This window comes from Gadus morhua, chromosome 9, assembly GCF_902167405.1.
Source record: "Gadus morhua chromosome 9, gadMor3.0, whole genome shotgun sequence".
Classification (NCBI taxonomy): Eukaryota; Metazoa; Chordata; class Actinopteri; order Gadiformes; family Gadidae; genus Gadus; species Gadus morhua.
The window spans coordinates 24,853,905-24,877,282 of NC_044056.1; the positions used below are offsets into that span (position 1 = coordinate 24,853,905).

Consider the following 23,378-nt stretch of genomic DNA (forward strand, 5'->3'; position numbering starts at 1 on the left):
TATAAGCAGCTTACACGCATTGTTAAGTGAATACAACACCATGCATGCGATGAATGAGTTCAACAAACAAGTAAACCATTGCATTTTTTTTGTTTTAATTAGAAATAGCATTATCTGTACATTGCAGAGTGTGCATTATGCACCATAAACATTAGAAAGCATCATTCCCCTCTCCAATATTTTTTTGGATAAAGGAACAAAATAGCATAGCACAACAGCAGTTATCAAAAAAAAATACTGTACACATAAAAGCTAAGCTGTGGAAAACTTGGAGGAAGACGTAATTTCCTTCTAGGTCAACTTAGAAGGGTTCTGTGGGATCCTAATGGTAAAGTTCAGAATGCTGGGGTCAATCGTCCAGGCCGGGGGATTCACCCTGCTGTATCCGAGAGGCTATCCTGATGGCTTCCTCCAGCGAGGGCTGGTCACTCAGCTGAGGAGAGAACACAAAGACCACACTCGTTTAGTCACTGGTAAATAACTAGCAACTATTATGTCAAGCAGCAGGGCAGTTTTCAGACCAATCTAATGTCATATGACTGACAAATCCGCACTCCATGTAATCAGTGTTGAGGTAACCATTAGCATTTCAAAGGGACAAAGGCGCTTCTCGCTGGGCAGAGGGATGGTGGGTTTGACTGACAGTCACAAGATGCTCCTCGGGCAGAGCTTTGAAGAGGATTTCCATGACATAGAACAGGGAGGGGGGCCTGTGTTAACATTTGTGTTGATGTGATCTAAAAGGTGTAGTGTGTTGTAAATAAACACACACCTGGGGCAGCATAACAAAACTCTTTTTGTATTAATGCACCGCCATCTCAAAGTAGACTAGCCTTTCTTGCTTGGTAACCATTCTCCTTTCTTGAGGAACTATATAGTTTGAAACTTTTATTCTTATAGGGTAATTTTTAGTAGTCGTTTCAGTAAGAGTTTTATAAAAGCAGTTAAGCCCCTTAAGTGTGGTTAAGAGTGATTCTAGACGCTTTCAGTATGTCTACAGCATGTCATGTGTACGAGGAGAAGGGCCTGGAGCAGGTTCTGGTACAAAGTACATCTTCAGCTGAACCGTTACTCATAGGGCTGTTTGATTGAGGGACAGATACAAAATCAGAAATCAATCACAAATGATGCTTTGGATAAGATTTGGGGTGTGAAAAAAAAGTAAATAAGGCAATCAAATCAATCCCTAGTAAATATCTGGTAAAGAGGCACTGTTGGGCAATGATGAGGATATTAAAATGAGATTATTTGGTAATCCCTGTGACTTCACTGTTGAACCTTTGGTCAACAACATAGTTAACACCCCCCAGACCACTGAGGACATACCTCGTTAGCAACTGGTTGAACTGGGAATGGATTGATGACACAAGATTATCATGTGTGGGCCTCTAGCCCCAACAGTAATTAACTCAATCCTACATTTCAACACAGATCAGAGGAACAGATAACCTAACCTGTTAAACCAATATGTCCTCTTACTTAATAAATTCAACCTACTGAAAGCGTTAGAAAAAAGAAGAACCAACCACCAGTAGTTCCAGTAAATCCTGAGTGAACTGATACTCATTTCTACCGTAATTCCCAGTACTATCCTTATGGCACTTGAGACTGGTTCAGTTCTTTAATAGGTCATTAAAATAGGTTGGTTGTTGAGTGCATTCAGCTGACCTGGACCGCGATGTGAGTGCCGTTGGAGGTGGCCAATAGGGTGACTGGGTGAACGTTGTGCTCCTGGCTGTATCCGCCCTCCTCAACCGTTTGAAACGCACTCATGTCAGGAGTCATGATGGCCACCTGGGGAGACAGGAAACTCCTTAGAAATCAATCAGGATCAGTTTGATTTGGATTTGTTACTTAGAGAAATCTATATCATACAAATATCAACCAATGAAAGCTCAAATATATTTATTTTTCTAGACACTTACAAACCAGTGCCCTGTACTACGCACCTCGTTGAACATACCCAGCTTTCTTGGGAAAACCTGGGTCGACAGAGACGCAACTCTCAGAGGTAAATGGTACTACAAAGTTCACAAAGGATTTGATTTGTCAATCCAGGTTTTCCGCTTTAGGTTCAATGCACGTTCCGATGAAAGGGGCGTTTATTGCGTCATTTTAGTCACCTTTACAAAATGGATAGATCAAGAGCAGTATATTTCACACAATAGGAACAGATTGTCATAATGAACTCCTATGAGGAGTTCAATAATCAGATAACAGCTGGGGGCAAAAAAATTGCACTTAATAAGGCTAGGGAGGCGTGCTGTCAAAAAAACGCTGATAGTGTGAAATTCGTAAGTGAAATGATTCTGCATATTGTCTAAAAAAATAACTGCCAATTACAGAATTGTTCGCCATTAATCCTAATAGACTGATGATTTCAAAATCCAAGAGCAACGTCCAACCTGCCTTGTTCTATAATTTAGGGAATTCACTTTAAATACACCTTATGTAAGAAATATATTCCATATGTTTTCAACCGCTGCGATGTAGCGGCAGTGGTGTAGTGGATTGTAAGACCCGAACACCAGCGACTGTGGTTCAAATCTCGCCGGTCCATCTTCAGGCCTTTCACCCTCATAGACGTGGTGCTAGCACGGTATTGGGTTCAAGTTCAAAATAGGCACACAAATATAATTCCATAACCTTTAGTGAATAAGTATTCAATATGGACAAATGAATTGGGACTTTTTAAGCTTCACATAAATGCGCAGCGGTGGGGAGAAGAACCCCACATGCAGAAATTTAAGACTGACTCGCTACCTCCACTCTTTCACGGAGACACACAGCGTAATAGTAAGCATTGTTTACATAAGTTCCAACAAGGGCGATCAAATAGCGAATACCCTCTGATGAGAACCTGTATTTCTTATAAAGAATATTCTCAGGCAATGCCAAGGGATCTGTCCTGAAAGAGCCTCGGTCGGAGAGACCCTTTTCAATACGGGCTCCGAGGTCCACGGTAACACCCAGTAATGGTGACGACAATGTCAAAGGAGGGGCTAGGAAGCTGCGCACGCCGATCTAACCCGATTGTCTTAGCTGAAAACCTGCTCCCGACCAGGTTTGGTTGATAGCATAAGTCACCATGGTTATTTTACAGATACGCTAAAAGAGAGCGACTTGTGTCCCAGCTAACCAAGGCTTTGAGCGCAACAAACCTCGCTAAACCACTAATCACGGTTCGTAGCACAGGGCAGTGGACTCCCATTTTTGCCAATGACAGTTTCAAAACAAGGCATGTTTTTGTATGAAATTGTTTTCCATTTGTAGAGCTTAGCATAACTATTTTAAAAAAGTGATCTAGTTAATTGTAAAAAAAAAAATAACCCTCAGAGCACTCCACAGCCCAAGGGCATTGGTACAGAGCACAAGGACCTTGATTTGTTTGTTGAGAGCCAAGTTCCTTGTCTACCACCCACCCCTACACATTTTTCCGGTAAGTCCGTTCTATTCAGGTCTTTATTGTGCTCATGTACATTCATGGCCTTTTACATTCTATTTTGTGCGATTATTTTTGGGTTATTTAAAGTCAGCTCATCTACCAATGTTGTGCCCAGTTCCTGCAGCTGTCTGCGTGTTCCTGCGCCTGGACCTTGTGAGGTGTGAGAGAGTGCCTGAGAAGTATATACCTTGTATACAACACACATATTACAGTCAATGCAAGCTAAATGCTAAGCTATTCTAGCTACAATGCCCTACCAATAGAACTTTAAGTTGTTAACGTTGTTTGTCAAAGTTGTTTGAAAAGTGCGTGCTTTGTCGCACATAATTGACCGAACATTTATTTCTACTGGCAACAGTGTTGACAGGACTTGATTTGCATTGTTTATATTGAGCCATAGACATGTTTTACACCATCGCCTAGTTTGGTTCCCTGAACATGTTATCAATAGTTCAGTATGGTTTTTAGGTTTGCAAAGGGATTGAAAATTTCCGTAAAATCTTCGGTAAATCACCATTGGAAGTTAAGCTTGGGAATTTTGGAGATTCTGAAAATCATGGGAATTAACTAGGAATTTAGGGTAATTTAATCTAACTGCATCATATCCAAGCATATATATATATTTTTTTTTTGGTAATAAGTAGAAATCCATGCAAAATAACACTATAAAATAGCTATTAAAAGACTACAAAAACTTAAAAAACATTATTTTAGCAGATTTATTTGTATGTAGAATTTTAACAAGTTCTAATTATTTTATTACTGCATTGAAGAACAAAAACATGAATTTTGAGTTAAATATGCTCTGGGCTCAAAGGTGTGGTCCAGGGTTCTAGGAGTCATCATTGCAGATGTGATGGAGGAATGCACAGTGCCTGTAGGGGGCGTGGTCTCAATAGCCCTGCAGTAAGCAGTGTGCTAGCGTGATTGAGGAATAGCATAGATATTCAAGTTTACTTGCATGAAATCTGGTTGCGTTAGTCAAGATGATGCTAAAATATACTTTCCCCCACTATATTTAAGTCCCCTGTTAAGAGCCAACCTTTAATTTTGTAAACTCCCGGTTTATTCCAATAAATTCCCGTTATCCCATGGAAAGTTTCCAACTCTGAAAATTCCCGGAATTTTGCAACCCTAATTGTTTTGCCTGTGTGCTGATTGTACGGAACATGTGCATTGATACCAGCGAGGTCAAGCCAGCTGTAGGATAAAGCAACAGGCCATCTGTTCCCCGTATAGCCCCGAGTCCACTGGTCCGTAACGTCAACAACAACATTGCTTTTATCATAGTAGGCAATCGTTTTCTGCGGTTTTGGATCGGTAGCCAAATTCATCCATCGCTATTTGGTGCGCTGTACTGAGCAGGGACATATTATTGGCTCAGTTTGCCTTTTTTGGGAACAGTTGTTCTTCCATAGAGGGTAACTTGGCAGTTTTGTAAGAATAAAATTGGTTTGTCATCTATCACTCCTTGAGAAAGGTGCACGGGTGCTAATGAGGAAGGTGCACGGGTGGTTTTCATTACCTGTCCATCTGATCCGTCCGTTGTCACCATGGTGACCGAGTGTCCCCCTTGCGTTGACAGCTCGTGGGCGGGGATGGTGATGGTGGTTCCCTCCTGGGTTACCATGGTGATGGTACCTCCCATTGCTTGTAGGTCCGCCTCAGAGATACTGACCTGAGGACAGAAATAGAGGATCAGAGATCCAATCAGCTTGATGAAGAGTCAGAGGAAGACAACAAGGTATTCACACACATCTCAAGGTAAATATAGCAGATCAAATCACTTGTTGAAGCACAACACAATCTCTCCTATAGAATCCATTATGGAATAGGTTTCAAGATTAGTTATTTTCTGAGAATCTTGAGACCACGGCAGACCATGGGATAACCTGGCAGACCCCTGCAGCCCACCTGCTGCTGGGTTCCGTCCTCTTGAGTCAGCAGGGCAACGTGCTGCTGCTGCCCAAGGATCTCTGTGGTCTCCACGGGCATCTGCTCCGATCCAGAATCCTCTCCCTCCATCACTGTGGTGTAGGTTACATTGGGGTCGTCGATGGCGTCTGAAATCATAAAAATCTTTAGACGTGCTTTGACCTTTCCCTTCACCACTTCTTAGGATCATTGCCACTAACATTTTTATTTTAGATAAAAAAAGCATTAAAACTGATTTATATTCCTAAAGAGCGAGGACGGTTGTTAGTCAAGTAATTTGTGATACCAAATAGCTTTCTTGGGTGGTGTTGGATTAAACAAAGAGACCCTACTTAACATGGTTAAAACAACTGTCATCCAAAAGCTGCAGACAAGACAAACACGGACCTGTGGGCGGTTCGAAGTAGGACTCCTGCTCCTCCTCGATGGGCTCCGTGTCGTTGTGGGCGGTGCGTTTGTGCATGGCCAGGGTGGAGATCTGCTTGTACGTCTTTCCACAGTGGTTACAGTTGTACGGCTTGCAGGGTGTGTGGACCACATGGTGTTTGTAGAGGCTGGAGTACTCAGTGAAACGCTTCTCACAGCCCGGCACCGTGCACACGTATGGCTTCTCGCCTGGGGGGTTGGTGATAGTGACAACGTGGAAAGAAATTAAGACCCATGAAGACTTAAGTCTCTTTCACATATCAAGGGCTGAGGGACAGTCCAGCAAATGGCGGTAATGCAACGTGCCTCTTCAACTAATATTACTACTTTAATTTACAACACAACTGTACTAAGAGTAGTAAGAGAAGAGTAGGAGTAGAAAATTGACCCATGAGATTTCGAAGAACATCAATCCTTGTTCCCACGTGACACCATGCAGCAAATATTTCTGAACATTACAGGGAAAGACTGCATGTGTGAAAGATACAGGTTGGATCCCCAATGGCTGAGTCTAGCTGTAGGCACCCTTAAGGAAAGTGCCAAGGGCTCTTTGCGTCCAAATGGTTTATTTTTGCGACCAAAATTTGAGAGTGTGCGACTGTATTTGACATCTGGTCGCGCATGTGCGACCAGTAAATTTGCCCTCTTTTTTTTTTTTTCACACGTTAAACAAGGAAGGGCCGTGCCAACGAATCCGGAATCTGTAGCAGGGCAATGAGTGTGATAAGGATAGGGAATGGCCACTGTCAGTGGCTAATGTGTGGAGGGGGAGGGTCCTAGATACTATTGAGCGTGTGTAAATGTCTCTGAGAAGGAGAGGATTTCACAACCTGCTACGCGCGACCGTTTGAACCATGAGCAAGCAAACAATTTTTTTTCCGTTTTGGAAATCTGCCCCTTATGACATCACAGGTGGGCGTGTCCACCTAGAGCAAACTGCTCATCTAACCGTTACACATCTAGGTGGACACGCCTACCTGTGATGTCATAAGGGGCAGATTTCCAAAATGGCTTGTAACGGCTAATCACACCGCACCTGGTGGCATGCCATGGGACCTTTAAAAACCCATCCGACCCGTGTTCCGACAGTAGCGAAAATGACATTCCGCACCCGACCCGCTATAAATTGATATCGACACCCGACCCGCACCCGATGGAAAATTAGAGACGTTAGATGGAACGCTAGGGAATTACACTATCTGGTGTTTGGTGTGGTACTTTAGATTGCTGTGCAAAAAAGGCACATCATCCACTGTTGACGGTTTTAGTTGACTCCTCCGCTCCTGAATAACATATCCAGGACTGGAGAAGTCAAAAAAAACAATAAATCGCAAAACCCGCGACCAACCCGCACTGTTCAGGCGTCCGCACCCGACATAGTACATTATTTTTCACCCGTTTCATCCCGCGGGTACCCGAACCCATGCAGGATGCTGCTTCAGGTGCCATAAAGGGCTTTTCCCAAGGGAGGCGTTTGTCACGCTTGCTAATGCATTCTTAATGGAGAGGCGAGCGGGCAGAGGAGTCGCAGCATACTGTCAAGTCACATGCCACGACAAACGGGAGCACTCCCGTGAAACTGTCACTTCCATGCTCGTCGAACGCATGCTCGCACACGTGGAAACCGTTGGGAGAGATGAGAAACACAATAAAATGCGACACTGAATTTGAAAAAGCACATTTAAATTTGACCCTTACATTTTCGGTTAGGGGCCAAATTGCTCCGAGTCAATAAAGTTAGTCTGGACTGGAGCCCTCGTGCCACAAAATGTTATCCCCATGGCTACGACCTAACAATGATACTTTTCAGTACCGACATTGTGTAGGAAGGTCCTTGACCAGGCCCGCCGCTCCCTATACGCAGAGCACCAAGTACCTGAGGGGGCACCAAAAATTAAGGTTTGTAAAAAAAATAAAATAATACATTATTGAATTAAAAAAAGATGTATATTAGTTATGAAGAGGCCCACCGTTGTTTTTTGTTCTTAACAACAACCCCCCCCCCCCCCCCCCCGCTCGCGTAGGGCACCGAAACGGCCAGCAGCGGCCTGTCTATCCACATCAACCGCTGGCCAGATTGCGCTCCATACATCCCCACTGTGAAGGACTCGCTCAAACACTCCTCATAAAGTCACAGCATGTTGTCTTGTTCTGTTCACCTGTATGGATCTCCTCATGTGGTTCTTGTATAGCGTGTGTTCTGTTCACCTGTATGGATCCTCATGTGGTTCTTGTATAAAGTGTTTTCTGTTCACATGTATGGATCCTCATGTGGTTCTTGTATAAAGTGTGTTCTGTTCACCTGTATGGATCCTCATGTGGTTCTTGTAGTTTGTTGCGCTGGCGAAAGAGCGTCCGCAGCTGGGCTCTGAGCAGTAGTATGGCCGCTCCCCTGTGTGGGTGCGGATGTGGACCTTCCTGATGTTGGAGGTGGTGAAGGAGCGACCGCAGCCATCCACAGGGCATTTGAAGGGCTTCTCACCTTTAGACAAACAGAACAAACAAAGACAGTTTTCTAACTTGTATAATGAACTAATAAAGTACGACTGCTATGGGAAAGGAAGAAGCTGATATCCATGGACGAAGACCTGTGTGCGTCCTGGTGTGCTTCTGGAGGTCTCCAGAGGTCTTGAAGGACTTTCTGCAGTTAATCTCCTGACATCGGTAAGGCTTCTCCCCGGTATGTGTACGGGAGTGACTCTTCAGTCCATAGCCTGAAAAGGCACAGAAATAACCCAATATTAGATCCACAAATTGGATTTAGCATTTCAATCCTTGAGTCAAGTACTCAAGACACTGTTCTTCATCATCAATACTAGGGTTGGGAATCTCTTGGCACCTCACGATTCGATTCCGATTATGAGGTCAACGATTCGATTCTGAAGCGATTATCGATGCAACATTTTTTTTCATGTACATTTCCATGCGATCATTAAAGACATCAAGAGATGAATTAACTTATCTAATATTTTAGAGAAAGCTTTTGTCACAAATATGACTTTCTATGAACAATGCAATAATCAATGCAGCTTGCATTATAACACAATATGGAAGCATGCAAAAAATGGGTTTCAGTTTTATTTTCTTTCTAATCTTTCTTTTCTATGTCATTAAAGAAAAAGCTGCTCTTGAATTAGAAGGAGTTCTTGTGTCTGGCTGTGAGTTTGCGCGCATGCTATGCGTAGGCTGAATCGCAATCGTGTCAAGACAAATCAGATTGGCCAATACACACTGAAGATAATGGATTGAATTTATAAAGCGCTTTTCTAGACACTCAAAGACGCTTTTACAGGGAATGGGGAACCTCACTAAAAACCACCAGTAATAGATAGATAAATTCAATAATTTTAAAATTACAAAAATTATCCCTCTCTGGCGAACAGAATGTTGCAGCAGGCAAAATAATTCAGATTATTAATTTATCTGCATCGAGACAGAATCGTTCTAGCAAGAATCGCGATGCATCGAAGAATCGATTATTTTTCCCACCCCTAATCAATACCCAAGTAGCTTAATGGCTTACCCTCAACCGCCACACATTCATATCCACTTCTGAAGTTATAGAAAACCTTGTATTTAGCATTCCTTCCACCTCTGTCCTTCATCTTTCCCCTCATCTTGTTTGTTTGTAGCAACGAGCTAGAGCTGCCCCCCCTCCCAACCTTCACACAAGGCGCTCCGAGAGAGATATCAATTGGATTGGGAAGAGCAAATCTGCATCATCGACTAATGTTTAAAATCGTAATGCACAATAGAAACGGAGTAGCTGAGATAAAATAATAAGCAATAATAAATAATATATTTTCTTAATTTACCTGGAGCAGAAACGATAACAACGGAGCTTACCGACACTACAGTCTTTAAGAATTTGTACTTGGGGCCCGTTTAATACCGGGCTTCAGGAACTCACCCCAACCTGCAACGCTGCTATACTTCTCGTTACCTGAAAATTGTTCTCTTACCTCAGGCGTTCAAAAGGCTTAGGGTGAAAAGCATATTGAGTAAACAGGAATGAAGGTATGATATCAAGACAGGGTACCTGTTGCAAACTTCTTCCCACAGCCGATGTATTCACAGATGTAGGGTTTGTCCCCCGTGTGGGAGCGCTCGTGGACCTGAAAACATTGCAACACATACTTTGTGCTGATAGTGGAGGAACAAGCTACTTAACTACTGATGGGGGCCAGGGTGAGGGTTTAGAACCCAAAACCAACATCACTTAGAGAAAGGTTATAAGACAAGGTTTGAGGAAAAGCACCAGTCTGTTTTATCATCAACTTTAGGGTCATTACATTGTAATGTTTTATGAGTATATTATGGACACTTTTTTTATAATTGTTGCAGTTCAGCTTATCAAGATAAATCGAGTTTGCAAAACACACACACACACACACACACACACACACACACACACACACACACACACACACACACACACACACACACACACACACACACACACACACACACACACACACACACACACACACACACACACACCTTGAGATGATGGGCAGTGGTGTAGAGTTTCCCACAGCCGTCGTGTTCACAGCGAAACGACTTCTCCCCAACATGCGTGACTCTCCCCACTCGGTTCTCCTGCCCCTGAACCACGATCTGATGGGGCAAACCATTGGTTAGGAGGCCACACTATGACTATTCAGAAGCTATGACACAGTTCAGATGCCGTGGTGCTGGAGCCTCCAGGCAAAGTGCCACCGTCACGTCTCTGAGTAGAGCCCTGAGTAAAAGCAGATGCATGTACCCGCATGATGCTGTTGTCCGTGTCCGCTCGGCCGAAGTGGCCCAGGGCATTCTCCACATTCTCCACCTGGTGAACGCAAAGATAACTTTAATAAGACGCGTTTGATATCAATTAAATTCAAACCAAATGTTAGGTTCATACCATGTCTTCACCAAAGCCCATTTAAGCCCATTTAAAAAAAATGTGATTCAGTTTAGAGTAGGTCATTTAAGAATTTTGCCATATTTGTGGAAATTCTCCTTACGTTCCATAAACCAAACGCTCTGGAACCTAAAAAAAAAGAAACAGAGAATGCGGTGTGTGTGGCTGCAGGGCTGTGGTCAGCCTCCTGCTCTGCCAGCCAGACCGGGCTCACCTTGGTGGTGTACTGCTCCAGCACACTGATGGTCTCAGCGTCCATGGCGCCGCCCTCCGTCTGCAGGTCAGCGATGGTGCCGTCCGCCTGGATGGCAAGGATGGTGCTGGGCTGGGGCATGTGCACCGTGTGCTGGATGTAGGCCGTGCTGCCGTCCTCCAGCTGCACCTCCTGCAGGCCCCCCTGCTCGTACGTCTCTGAGGGGGGGACACCACAGCCATCAAACACAAGAGAGAGGTCCAGAGGGCTAGCTTAGCAGTCTTTGCCAAATAGTATAATAACTAGGGGGATCATCAGCTGAAGGGTTCCGAGTTCGATCCCCAATGTCCAAAGCCTATAGGCAAGCATCTGGCACAAGTTGCCTCACCTGATGAGGTAACTTCAAGTAAGTTTGGAGTACAAAATAGTAATAGTAAAAATGCATGTGATAGTTTAAATGTGTCTTTCTTCACACTGTATTTAAATTAAATAAACCATTCTTGGAAATTAAATTACAATCATAAATTTACTATTTTTACTAAGTGAATTTCATCAGAGCTGTCCAAGAGCTATGCCACTCCTGTTGACCGTATTAGGAGAGACCGCCACACCGATTTAATATGACCTTTTTAGAGATGTGAACCCACCATAGACAACTTGATGAATGGATAGGCAGCAGTGGTAATCCTCCCTTCAATGTTCTTTAAATAAGAGTAATTTGAGGAAGAAGGCCCATATTTGGCATCAGGGTTACATCATCCTTGACTTGAGTGATCACTAATTGGAAAGCAGCGCTAAATAAGTGAATATAGCAATGTACACAACTAAAGAACATAGTACAGGAGGACTGTTTAATATCATTTCACTCCACACCGTCCAGTCTTGTTTGGCCCCCGGTTTTTGCTTCAAATGTTCAGCGAAGAAGCCCCTCTTATGATGAGGACAGCTTTGCTTTGATTCAGAGTAAAGATCCAAAGGCACTCAGCTAAGAAAGCAGCAGCAGATAAAGTGCTGGACGAGTTCAAACAGATTCTAACTAGGCATATACCTTTAGGGGCGTGGATGTAGGCCGTTGTGCCATCCTCTAGTTGAACTGCCTGTCCGTCTTCAAGGTGTAGGCCATCCTCTCCTACAACATGAAACATTGGTTACTAACATTCTCACAGCTTTGCTCTACAGTTATCAGAACGAGAGAGATAGTCTACTTCAGCGGATCTCAACCTTCGACTTAAAAGGACAATTCCGGTAGTTTGAACATTGAGCCCCCTTTCTGGTTTGTCTAGGATGAAATAAAGTGGTTAACACCGAAATGATCAATATTGGTCCCGTCTCAAGTATTTGGCTAATTTCGAATCGCCTCTGCCTGCTTCACAATGGCTGGCTATGGGCATTCACAAAAAAAAAAAAAAAGTGTGTTTATCTAGAAAACACAAAACATTAAAAAAACATTACGATGTAAACACATGATGGAAAGCATAAGCAAAAATATTTCTGAAGCACAATATTTACTGTTCAATATTTGTAACTAATTATTTTTCATTATCTTAAATTGGTACTACCAAGAATAAAATCCTGCGTGCCTTATGCACGTTTGATTTCCAGTGAGCAACAAAGGGTCACGAGGGATCTGTTAAATTACCTGATGATTTATATTCAGATGGGCATTAATCCTGTTGATGTAGTGCCAACTGTAGAGTCACTCAACTCGATTTTATTTTTTATAAATCCCATAACTCCAGCTGAGATGACAGCATTGTTCTGTCCAATAGCCCATGCCTCCTAGGTGGAGCCAACCCAAAGGCTGGGAACGGCCCCTTCAAGGCCTCAGATGTTACCTGCTTTGGGCATAGAGACATGCTGGACGTAGGCCGCCGACCCGTCCTCCAGCTGGATCACCTGGCCGTCCATGATGTGTCCATCTGAGAAGGAGGCTTTGGAGTCGTGCTGGATGTAGGCAGTAGAGCCATCGGCCAGAGTGACAGCCTGCAGGCTAACCGTGTCCATGCTTTCCATCTGATCTCCATCTTCAGAACACAAGAAACATCTGCTAGCTCGGACAGCTCTGATCTGATTCAAGTCTATTGGGCCTGATGAAATGTATTGCTATATTTCCGTAAACAAATTACAGTTTTAACCTATTATTATGATCCCAATATACACATTTCAAAACTTGAACATTCATACTGCGGCCATCCCTTGACTGACATTATCAGTCAGACAGCTGCACAACCATTACATGGATGAGCTTGGACTGGCTTTGTATAGATGTGATTTGTGCACCGTATTGTTAAGAAAATAGGCTAGTTTAGGCTAATTGAGATTCAAGATCTCACCTCCAACCGTCACGGCCTCCGTCAGACAAAGAGTAACCTGCTGCCCGTCCGCATCGTGAAACTCTGCCATGCCGTGAGAGTCCCGGTTTATCTGGGCCAAGAGCATGCTTTAGCTGGGACGACATGGAAGAGGACAGAAATATATATTAAAGCACACACTGTATACAACGTGACACAACCATACCATTATATACTTCAACATCCAATCCCCCGGTACTAGTCCAATTCATTTTTCAATTAAGGCACGACATTCATTTTGAGATAATTTCACATTGGGTTGCATGGGAACCCTTATCCCGAGGGTCCGAACTTTTAGCACTGGAAGGGAAGATTTTTAAGAGTGTATTTTTTGAGACTCATCATGCATTGGTGAGATCTGCCTTTGTGCAGCTCTATAAGTTACACTGAACTTGTGATGAAACTATATTGATAGCCATCTATAAAGATGTACATCTAGATACATATCCCAAGTACCCAGGGGGCCACAGGGGATGGGCCGAGGAACATAAGCCTTTACTATTCACCCACTTTTTCTGTTTGTGGTTTCATTTGTTTTAGTACTCTCCGACTGTCGCAGAAACATGACTGGGGTCAAACAATAGGTCATAAGATGATGATGTGTGTACATGTTTCACTCAAGAAAACCCTAAAAGCAGCAGAAAGTTGGTGCCGACCGGACCGTGGTGACAGCTGAGAGCCACATGGTTCAGTAGAACCATGTAACTTGTAGGAGCACCACGTAACATATAGCAGCAACATGTAACGTCTGGCAGCAACATGTAACGTCTGGCAGCACTATGTCACGTCTATAGCACCATGTAACGACTATAGCACCATGTAAGGTGTAGGAGCACCATGTTTTAACGTCAGGTAGCATCATGTAACGTCTGGTAGCACCATGTAACGTCTGGGGGCACCATGTAACGTCTGAGTGAAGGTGTTAGCCACATGCTAACAGATAGCTCGGTTAGTCATCATGCGGCGGGGTTTCTGCAGTCTAAGTATTACATTCCAGTATTTATAGTATACCTGTCCGTAACAACCCTAGTCATCGGGGTGTCAGACAGGACCCTACATGTATGCTAACACAATCTGGGGTTCGCGGAAGTCTCTCGTTCCGCTGAACGGAGGAGAACGAAGAACAAGAACCGGGATCCATCAGCTCATTAATGTTCACATCAGCAGCGGGACTTCACCAACAGGACTTTATTTAAACAGATGTGTGCTTCTCATTTCACCACTCAGTCCCTACAGCCGTCCCAGTCCCTCTGCCAGTGACGGCGGTAGAGTAATGCACACTGGGTAAAAACACACTTTACACTAACCTCAGAGAGTCCTCCTGTCCGACCGCCATGCACCAGGGTAGGAAACGGTGGCGAGTGCAGCGCCCCGGAACATGAATTACAACACAACACTGGCCAACCCACTTCTGAACAAATCTTCTGATTGGTTACTTTTGTAGAACCAACAATTTCTCGCACATCTATTGGCCAATTCAGACATCAATTATGTATAATTCGTTGGTGTGTTGCTATCATTCATGTTCGGGGGCCCCTGTCTGGACGCCATTCCGTGTTGCTGTTGGTATTGTTTCTGGGTTTTGGCTGCGAATTGGTTGTTATCATCTCCAGAATGTCGGGATCTAGTTTCAGACACATGCGATGGCGTTTGAATAACCAGATGCCGATGTTTGATGTGTGTTAACGTGCCACGGCATCGTGTTTATTCATTATTCATTGACGTAAACAAGAGGGTTTTCGAAATAATCGGCATCCATCTTGAAAACGAGGTTGCATGGGAAACAGAGGGGGCGCATGGGCAATGCAGTGAAGAAATACAGGGGCACATGGGTAATGCAGTGAAGACTGAGGGGCTCATGGGCAATGAAGTGAAGACAGAGGGGCTCATGGGCAATGCAGTGAAGACAGAGGGGCTCATGGGCAATGCAGTGAAGACAGAGGGGCTCATGGGCAATGCAGTGAAGACAGAGGGGCTCATGGGCAATGCAGTGAAGAAAGAGGGGCTCATGGGCAATGCAGTGAAGACAGAGGGGCTCATGGGCAATGCAGTGAAGACAGGGTCTCATGGGCAATGCAGTGAAGACAAGAGGGCTCATGGGCAATGCAGTGAAGACAGGGCAGTTAATAAACTGGGAAGATAATAACAGGCATCATGTTAAACCAAGGTCAAAAGCCCCAAAAAGCAGTAATAGTACTATTTATCTATTTTACGTGCATGTTTATCAGGAAGGTGGAAAATCATAGTCAATCATACAATTTGTACAACAAAAACAATAAAATCATGGGCTGAATAAACAGGATAAATATCACAATGCATCTTCAGAAAAGTTATTTCCTTATTTTCTCACGTCACATTTCATCTACAAATTTCCAATGCAAGTTGTAACATTACATGATGCTCTGACCCTCAAGAGAAGGTCAGGAAAGCAGACACATTGGGGCAGGATAGTTTGGTTTGTTTGACTCCCAGTTTAAAGGTTGGGAGTCAAACTGGACTAAATATTGAAAAAAAATGGGCTACGTCAGTAGTTAGTGTATAGTTAGATTAAACAGTCATTAAACAGCGATGTTGGTGATATCAGACACCCCGCTGAATTAAGATAGCCTGTACACAGGGTGCGATTTGTCAAAAAAAGTGTGATGTTTTTTTTTAATCATGACAAAATAGGCAATCAACAGGCCTAATTCTTTGTTTAAATTAACAGGAGGCCCTATTAGCCTACATTTCGAACAGTTGAACATCCATCTTGAATGCAAACTAAAAAGACCTAAAACATTTTATTTTCCAAAAAAAACAGAAAAAGGAAAACAGGGGGGTGAGCCCATCGCCCCAAACAAACCGCACCATGCCGTTACATATATTAAAACAAGTCCCCAGGCTGGGGTTGACTCATATTGAATAGCTTAATTCCTGATGGGCTGATAAACCGGTCAATCGGATGGCCACTAGAATAGCCAGTCTTTTTGTCACTATGGCAACACAACACAACAACAGAGTCACAGCCAGGGATGCAGAGACAGAAAGACTTAGGGGATTTATTAAGAAAAGTATTCAAACGGTAAGCATTAAAATGTAGTTGGCATCATCATGGATTCCCTAACTTTGAATGTTAGACATTTTGCAATGTGACTTTGCCTAAAACGTGGGTAAAAGTTATTATATGGCGGTTACTTTAATACTTTTTCGGCTTGTGAGCTACTTTCAAAATGAGCTGGTCTAAAAGATCTACCTACATAAAAAAATGCTAAACATATATTTATTTATATATACTGAGTACATACTCTGATTACTTGCACTGAAAGTCAGCCAGGGTTTCATAGTCTGGACAGGAGCTGCCGGTAGTCATGGAATGATTAATCTTCATGTTGGAAAAAGGCTGACTAGCATAAATAAGTAGAGCCAAATAATGCAGTGAAGGAGGCAGTACATTTCCTGATGTTGGGATACTTTTCCTTTGTAATTTTCCAAATTGTCCATTAGCCATAATAAGCTCAATATCAGCTTATTATATCAAAATCTCATCATCCACTGCAGACGAGTTCAGGTGAAACAGTGCTGACATTTCAGATGTCGGCACTGTTGCAAGGGTTAGATGCAAGGGTTAGGTTTTGAAACCGTTGGTCAAATTCTGCAGACAATATTCGTCAATCAAGTGGTAAATGCCATAGGGATGATCAATTGTTTAATTTTTTTTGAATGTCACGCGATCTACCGAATTATTGGACACCCCTGATTATTGATTGTGCTAAAAAGCTGATTAAGGCATTCCTGTTTGTTCCTTAAATAAAACCCTGAAAACATTTTCCTGAAATCAACCAGTTCAGAACTCCATAAGAAGAACATCTGAAATGTCTGGTTGAAACGGGGACCTGTGTCAGCAGACTATGGCCCCTGCAGTGAACATGGAGATGGTTCCGTTGTTCAAGGGCCGCAGAGAGCAGAATGTGGTCTTCCTGCTGGACACGTCTGAGAACATGAAGAGTGTCCTGGGCCCTGTGAAGCAGCTGCTGATCCAGGCGCTGCTGGCCCGCTTCCCTTACCGAGAGTCTCTCTTCAACCTCATGGCCATCTCCAGAAAGGTGATGACACACAAGGCCCTTTTTAGAGTCAGCTCTTTGGCTAGATAAAATAAAAGGATTATAAATAGGAAAGTGATCCCCTACGGAGAGGGAACACTCAAATGCCGCTTTTCCACTGCATGGTACCAGCTCGACACGACTCGACTCGACTCAGCTCGCCTTTTTTGCGTTTCCACCGCGAAAACATGGTATCTGGTACCTGAAGTGGCTGCTTTTTCTAGTACCGCCTCGCTCTAGGTTCCAAGCGGCTGAGCCGATGCTAAAAGGTGACGTCGGCAGACGGCCGGCCACTGATTGGCCAGAGTGTGACGAAGTCACGAGAGCGACATGGCAACCATGCTGGTAACAGCCAATAGCAGCGCCGCAGCCAACATATTCCACTTCTTCAACATGCCAGCTAATAATACGAACACGAATACCATCGCATCGATGTTCTCCATTGTTGTTATGTGGGTTCTGTCCATGTGTGGGTTACGTAGGTGTTGTTTGCGTCGCGTACAAAAATACGTCACGGCCCTTTCGCGCAGCCGACCCCGCCCACGTCCCGGAGGTACTATTTGCGGTGGAAAAGGACCCGCGCTGCTACCGTGTCGAGTCGTGTCGTGTCGAGTCGAGCTACATGTGCGGTGGAAAAGCGGCAAAAGATATCTTGTTTTCTGTCCCCCTCAATTTATTTTAATTTTTTTTTGGCAAAGGTGCCGTAACAGCCCGTGACGTATGATTTTGTGATCTGATTAACCGAGACACATGTTTAGGGCCGCTGTTTGGAGGGCACGGAGGACTTTAGACAAGGTCTCTGTATAAGGGTTGTTTGGTGGTCAAATAAGTATCATGCTGTACAATGTGCTCGATCACTGGTGCAGGTGGGTGCCCAGGTGGGTGGCGGGGGCCTTCCTGTTTGAGCCCCCTTACCATGTCTATGCACGGCCCTGTACTGATGAGGATATAGGTTATTGAGGATGCACCAACACAAATAAACCATAGACTACAGGTCCTTCCTGCTTTTCATTTGTACTTATTATTTCAGAAACATAGGTCCAGTCATGAAACAGTCTTAGCCTTCTGAAGTTCACTTAATTTCCAATTAATATTTGAAAAGTAAGACAAAGCAACACAATGAACAAAAAAGATACAGTAGAATTGTTGAATGAGCTACTTGATCCTGATCAATAACATTCATAGGGTGTGTATTATTTTTCAAAGACGTCTGTATTTGAACAGTTAACAGCGATACAAAACCAACATTACCATTGAACACATGTTAACATGACAAAGCAATATGCTCAAAGCACCGTGGAAGAATATTTACCTTTCTGCAGATAAAGTTGATAAATGACATTATAAATGAAAGGAACTACTTTACAATTATTGTTGGTACCTTTGGTATAAGCGGAATAAACTACTATGCTGCATGCTGGAATAGAAGACCTGAAAGTGCATTTCAATGCAGGAAAAGATCCCATCGTTACCTTGTACCGGGTATAGGGTGGGGCAGACCCCTGTACTAGACCTCCCCTCCTCCATTGATGGAGATATTCATATTCCACAGGGGATCGAAAACCCACTAGGGTTCCATTTAAGGAACACAACTGTGAAGCTCTAGTCTAGGCAAAACATTTAAAAGCATGTATTTGCGATTTCATCATTTTGAAGTGCCGTTTAAGTGGCTTGCAGTGTAGCCTATACCTGGTAAATAAATAGACATGTTGCTACTGTCTCGAAGTCAGATACAGACCTGGCGAAGTTTGAAGATATATGCTCTAGGATTTGGGCAACTCGCCCATGTACTGCAGACATCGGGTACTCTTACCCTTAGGTTCCTTACGGCTGGGAGTTTGTATCCAAAGCGACTTTTAAATACATGCCAAAATTCCCCCAGATAATTTGTCATCTTGCTCAAGGAAGCCTAGACGTAGAATGTGGGCATTGGGATTTGAACCCAGAACTTTTGGCCAGGAATGGTTAGGCCAGTAACACTGCCCATAACAGCCTCCATCTCATCCTTCCTGCCCCAGATTCAGCCCAACCACAGGAACATAGGCCTAGATATGTAACGGTTTTGTTTTCAGCTGAACCGCTGGTCACAGACCATGCTCCCCTGCGCACCCGGCACCGTGTACGAGGCTTTGTCCTGGGTCCACTCTCTGACCTGCGGCCCTGGAGGAGACCTCCTGACGGCCCTGAGCGTGGCGCTGATGGACCCCGACTGCAACGCGGTCCACCTGGTCACAGCCGGCCTCCCGTGCAACACCGATGCGGTCCTCCACGCCCTGCCCGCCGTTACAGATGGACGGACAGTGAACTTCTTCTACGTGTTGGATCAATCGAGCCCCTGGTTCAACAGCCTAGCGCAAGATGTCCTGCGGTGTCCTGCCCTCGCCACTAGAGGGAGCTGTTATCTCATTCCAGTTGGGTCCGATGGGGCGCTGATGGGGAAGGTGTGTTTTATTCAGACTAAGATGATTGAGTTTATGGCTTATTTGAATCCCATGTTGAAGTTGAGTGTGCGAACTCACAACAATGAGCCCTAAACATCACAGTTGGTCCCGGCTGTGTACAGGTTGTTCCATTCCACATGACTGAGAGCCTGACCTCATCGCCCACCTCCTGTTCTGGGACGTCTGTCCCTCCATCCATTCACATCCCACACCAACACACTTCTCCTCCGTTTTTCAGGTCGGTTCAAACTGCTAAACATGTCTCAGGTATCTTTCAAACCACAACCAGAGGAATGTCAACCTCTGAGCGTATGCATGAGTCGTTAAAAGGCCTCTGATTTACCGCAAGCTGTAAGGGGGATGAGCTACAACACCTCCTCAGTCCACTGGGAGTGGATCCAGCGGTAATATATCTGGGGTGACGCTACTCTCCCACTTGGGATTCCACAAGTGGATAGATTAGTAAAGGGGTTGGATGATCCCTAATCACTCACAGCTAGTGGTAAAATAAAGGCCTTGCCGTAAAAGTGAAATGTTGATATTTATATAATTCAGGCGGAGATTCTCCAAAAATGGTTGTTAGTTAAGAGGCTAAAAAACATTTTGCCAGTATGATACAGTTATAGGAACACACTTTGGTGACAGTTACACAAACTGCATTGCATTGTCTCCAAATGGAGACACCTTACATTTTTTCCCCAGGTGCAGTCTGGGTAACCATCCGGTGACATCCTGTCTGCCGTGTGACCTGACGCCACACAGCAGCAGAATCAGCAGCGGGTATATCCCCGGCTGTCGCGTGCTGGCCAGGAGGCAGCAGGACGGACTTTACTACCCGGGGACCGCAATACTAGAAGTAGGTTGTAGTGACCCTATGAGTCAAGCATCTCACTTATGAGCAGGTAGGTACCAAGTCACTTAGAAGCAGGTAGGCACCAAGTCACTTATGGGGTAGGTACCAAGTCAGTTAAGAGCAGGTAGGTACCAAGTCACTTATGAGCAGGTAGGTACTGGGTCAATAATTGATCCTGCTCATAATTATTATGAGCAGGTTGGCACTGGGTCACTTATGAGCAGGTAGGTATAAAGTCACTGACGAGCGGGTAGGTTCCAAGCCACTTGCGAGCAGGTAGGTACTACGTCATTTAGAAGTGACTTGAACAACGACGTCCGTTCCATGTCATTAATGAGCAGGTATTGAGGCATTCTTGCTCGAGGTCGCCTCCAGGTAAATTCTAAATCTTGATTTTTTGGTCCAACACCCTAGCCAAAATACGGACCAAAGTCTTCATGACGTAACTCAAGTGCAAGTTCCTGTATTCATCTCATGCTCCATATTCAAGTATAGCGTATATAACTTGGCCCCCTTTAGCCCCTGAATGACGACAGTTCCCTCTGCTCCGTCTCCAGTGTCGGCGCGGACTGTGGCTGGTTGAGTTGGAGCTTCTAGAAGGCGCCTCTACGGTCTCCGAGCAGCAGCTCGTCTGCTCCTTGGACATGATCCCCCAAACGGGGGCCCACACAGGCCGGCTGGTACCCGGGGATGCGGTCATGACGCCATGGGAACCGGGTGTGGGGAGGCCGTACGGGCCGGGGCTGGTGACGGCGGTGATCGAGCACCAGGACTCTCTGAATGGTAAGGGGAGGAGGGGGACCCCGGTGTCTACTGAGGTGCAACACAGGCTGGATTGGATTGTTTTTATTAAAGGTGACATACTATACAACCAGGTGTGAGTGTGATTAACTGTTACAAGCCGTTTTGTAAATCTGCCACATCACAAGTTGGCGTGTCCACCTAGATGTATGACGTATAGATGAGCAATGTTTGCAACAGTCCACTGGGTAGGCTGGTGGACTGATCTATCCAGGTGGACACACCCACTTGTGATGTCAGAAGAGGCCGATTTCAAAACCGGCTTACAATGGCTAGTCCCACTCGCACCTGGTGGTATAATATGTCACCTTCAAGACATTTAGCAGAAGCTGTTATTCAAAACAGAGGCAGACGTAACACTGCCAGTTTTAGGGGTTAACTACCATGTGTACACATGGTAGTTAGAGGCTTTAGGGGAAAGTAACATATAAACTGATAAGTCTAGTTTCAATATTAATCATCTGGGATATATTAATTTTTAAAAATAATTTAAACTGCCATTAGACCCAACTTTTATTGTGATATAATTGTCATTACCATTTAGTTATTTATTATTTAGTCAGTAGTTTAGTTAGTTATTTATAGACTATGGCCCCTACTGGTAGACTGACTAGTCAAACCCAGAACCTTTGAGCTGGGAGACCAACCCCCTCCCAACTAGACCCTTCTACAGGCCTGCCCTATTGACGGTTTATGATCCGTATGCTGGTTCCTAGCCTTGCTATCAAACCCCTCTTCCCCTCTTCCTCCACGAAGTAGCTGACGGCGGCCCCACCCTTTGGGTGCGGATGTGGAGCGGTTGTGTGGCTTTGGTCCCCCGGTCTCTGGTGGTCCACGTCTCCTCCTCCGACTACAGCCGGCTGGTCCAGGAGCAGGGGGGTCCAGGGTTGTCCCACTGCTGGCCCTGCCCCCCCACCCCTCCCTGGGCTCACCTCAGGGGCTGCCAATCAACACCTGCCGCGTGTTACTGCCCGCCCCTTCAGGGGCGCTGTGCGTGGGCCGGCCCCCTGGGAGGCCTTGGGGGATGTGAGAGGGCAAAGCTGGAGGAGGAGGCCCGTCTCCTGTTGGAGAACCTTGCTGCAACAGAGATGTTGAGAAGCAGGTCCTCTCTGGCCACGGCTGAGGCGGTGACCATCGGGGTGTCCCTTCCAACGTTCAGGCCCAAAGGGGACCAGAACAGACCTCCTTGGAGGTACTGGCGAAGGAGCACCCCTGAACCCCAACACAGGAAGCCAGGTGAGGAGTTAGATCCCCTCTCACTCAACCATGTTCTACTTAAGGAGCCATCAGCGCACCACAATTCATTACGAGTTGATCAGCCATTTCGCAATCCTCATGGGAGTGTCCTCAGTGGTTTACAGATCAACCAGTGAACCTCTCACCTCAACGAGGGTGGAGGAATTTGGAAATGGCTAATCAACATGACGCCCGTCTGTAAAACACGGCCCCACTGAATGAGAAATATCCCAAAAGTTATTTTGAGTGCCACTGCTCCCAGAAAGCCACACGTTTGATGGAAGTACTACTGAATGGATTTGTTTATTTAATCCAGGGACGCCAGCGGCCAGAAGAGCTATACAGCCTGCCCGCTCCAGCCTCCCCATGCTGCAGGTCAGCCTGTCTCCAAACCACAGCTCCATGTTCCAAACCGTCGCTGCTTCTGTCAGGAGAGCAGACATCAGAGCCGTCTTTGAAGGGACGCATTTCCAACCCAGACCCCCCGCTAGCTGTAAAACAAACGCAGCTACGGCTGTTCACCTGAGGATGAATTGTTCCCCATAAACAATGCTACGCTTCTGTATGACTGATCTGTGCGATTGTCTTGAGATGTATAGCGCACAAAGAAGGGAAGATACAAATATGAAATATGAAATAAAAATAATTGTATAATTTTAAGTGCTCAATTATTACATTTAGTGTAATGTAATACAAGTGCCACGACTCAAGT

The 23,378-nt window shown here is 44.8% G+C and overlaps 2 protein-coding genes and 1 long non-coding RNA gene across 8 annotated transcripts; 2 read left to right on the forward strand and 1 right to left on the reverse strand.

Annotated features, from left to right (window-relative positions):
- Nucleotides 1-71: 71 nt before the first annotated feature.
- On the reverse strand, nucleotides 72-14,794 carry znf143b (zinc finger protein 143b). Of its 2 annotated transcripts, none has more exons than XM_030367182.1 (15): nucleotides 14,564-14,794; nucleotides 13,239-13,351; nucleotides 12,741-12,929; nucleotides 11,954-12,034; nucleotides 10,927-11,123; nucleotides 10,572-10,637; nucleotides 10,307-10,423; nucleotides 9,846-9,921; nucleotides 8,395-8,520; nucleotides 8,109-8,288; nucleotides 5,768-5,995; nucleotides 5,360-5,508; nucleotides 4,971-5,123; nucleotides 1,669-1,794; nucleotides 72-433 (listed from the first exon to the last, which is right to left on the reverse strand). In XM_030367182.1, exons 2-15 carry the CDS (start codon nucleotides 13,342-13,344, stop codon nucleotides 350-352), a joined length of 1,878 nt encoding a protein of 625 aa, XP_030223042.1. In that variant the 5' UTR covers nucleotides 13,345-13,351; nucleotides 14,564-14,794; the 3' UTR covers nucleotides 72-349. The 2 variants fall into 2 exon arrangements, with proteins under 2 accessions (XP_030223042.1, XP_030223043.1); XM_030367183.1 differs by lacking the exon at nucleotides 14,564-14,794 and adding an exon at nucleotides 14,268-14,297.
- On the forward strand, nucleotides 5,995-8,111 carry LOC115551452 (uncharacterized). Its single transcript, XR_003978036.1, has 2 exons — nucleotides 5,995-7,705; nucleotides 7,831-8,111. It is a non-coding gene; the product is annotated as an uncharacterized LOC115551452 (long non-coding RNA).
- Nucleotides 14,795-16,195: 1,401 nt separating the features above from the next.
- On the forward strand, nucleotides 16,196-23,326 carry c9h11orf16 (chromosome 9 C11orf16 homolog). 5 transcript variants are annotated; one of them, XM_030367177.1, is made up of 8 exons: nucleotides 16,196-16,317; nucleotides 17,141-17,338; nucleotides 19,408-19,776; nucleotides 19,899-20,014; nucleotides 20,479-20,632; nucleotides 21,187-21,412; nucleotides 22,187-22,666; nucleotides 22,983-23,326. In XM_030367177.1, exons 1-8 carry the CDS (start codon nucleotides 16,198-16,200, stop codon nucleotides 23,210-23,212), a joined length of 1,893 nt encoding a protein of 630 aa, XP_030223037.1. In that variant the 5' UTR covers nucleotides 16,196-16,197; the 3' UTR covers nucleotides 23,213-23,326. The 5 variants fall into 5 exon arrangements, with proteins under 5 accessions (XP_030223037.1, XP_030223038.1, XP_030223039.1 ...); XM_030367178.1 differs by having other exon boundaries at nucleotides 22,190-22,666; XM_030367179.1 differs by having other exon boundaries at nucleotides 17,186-17,338.
- Nucleotides 23,327-23,378: the final 52 nt, after the last annotated feature.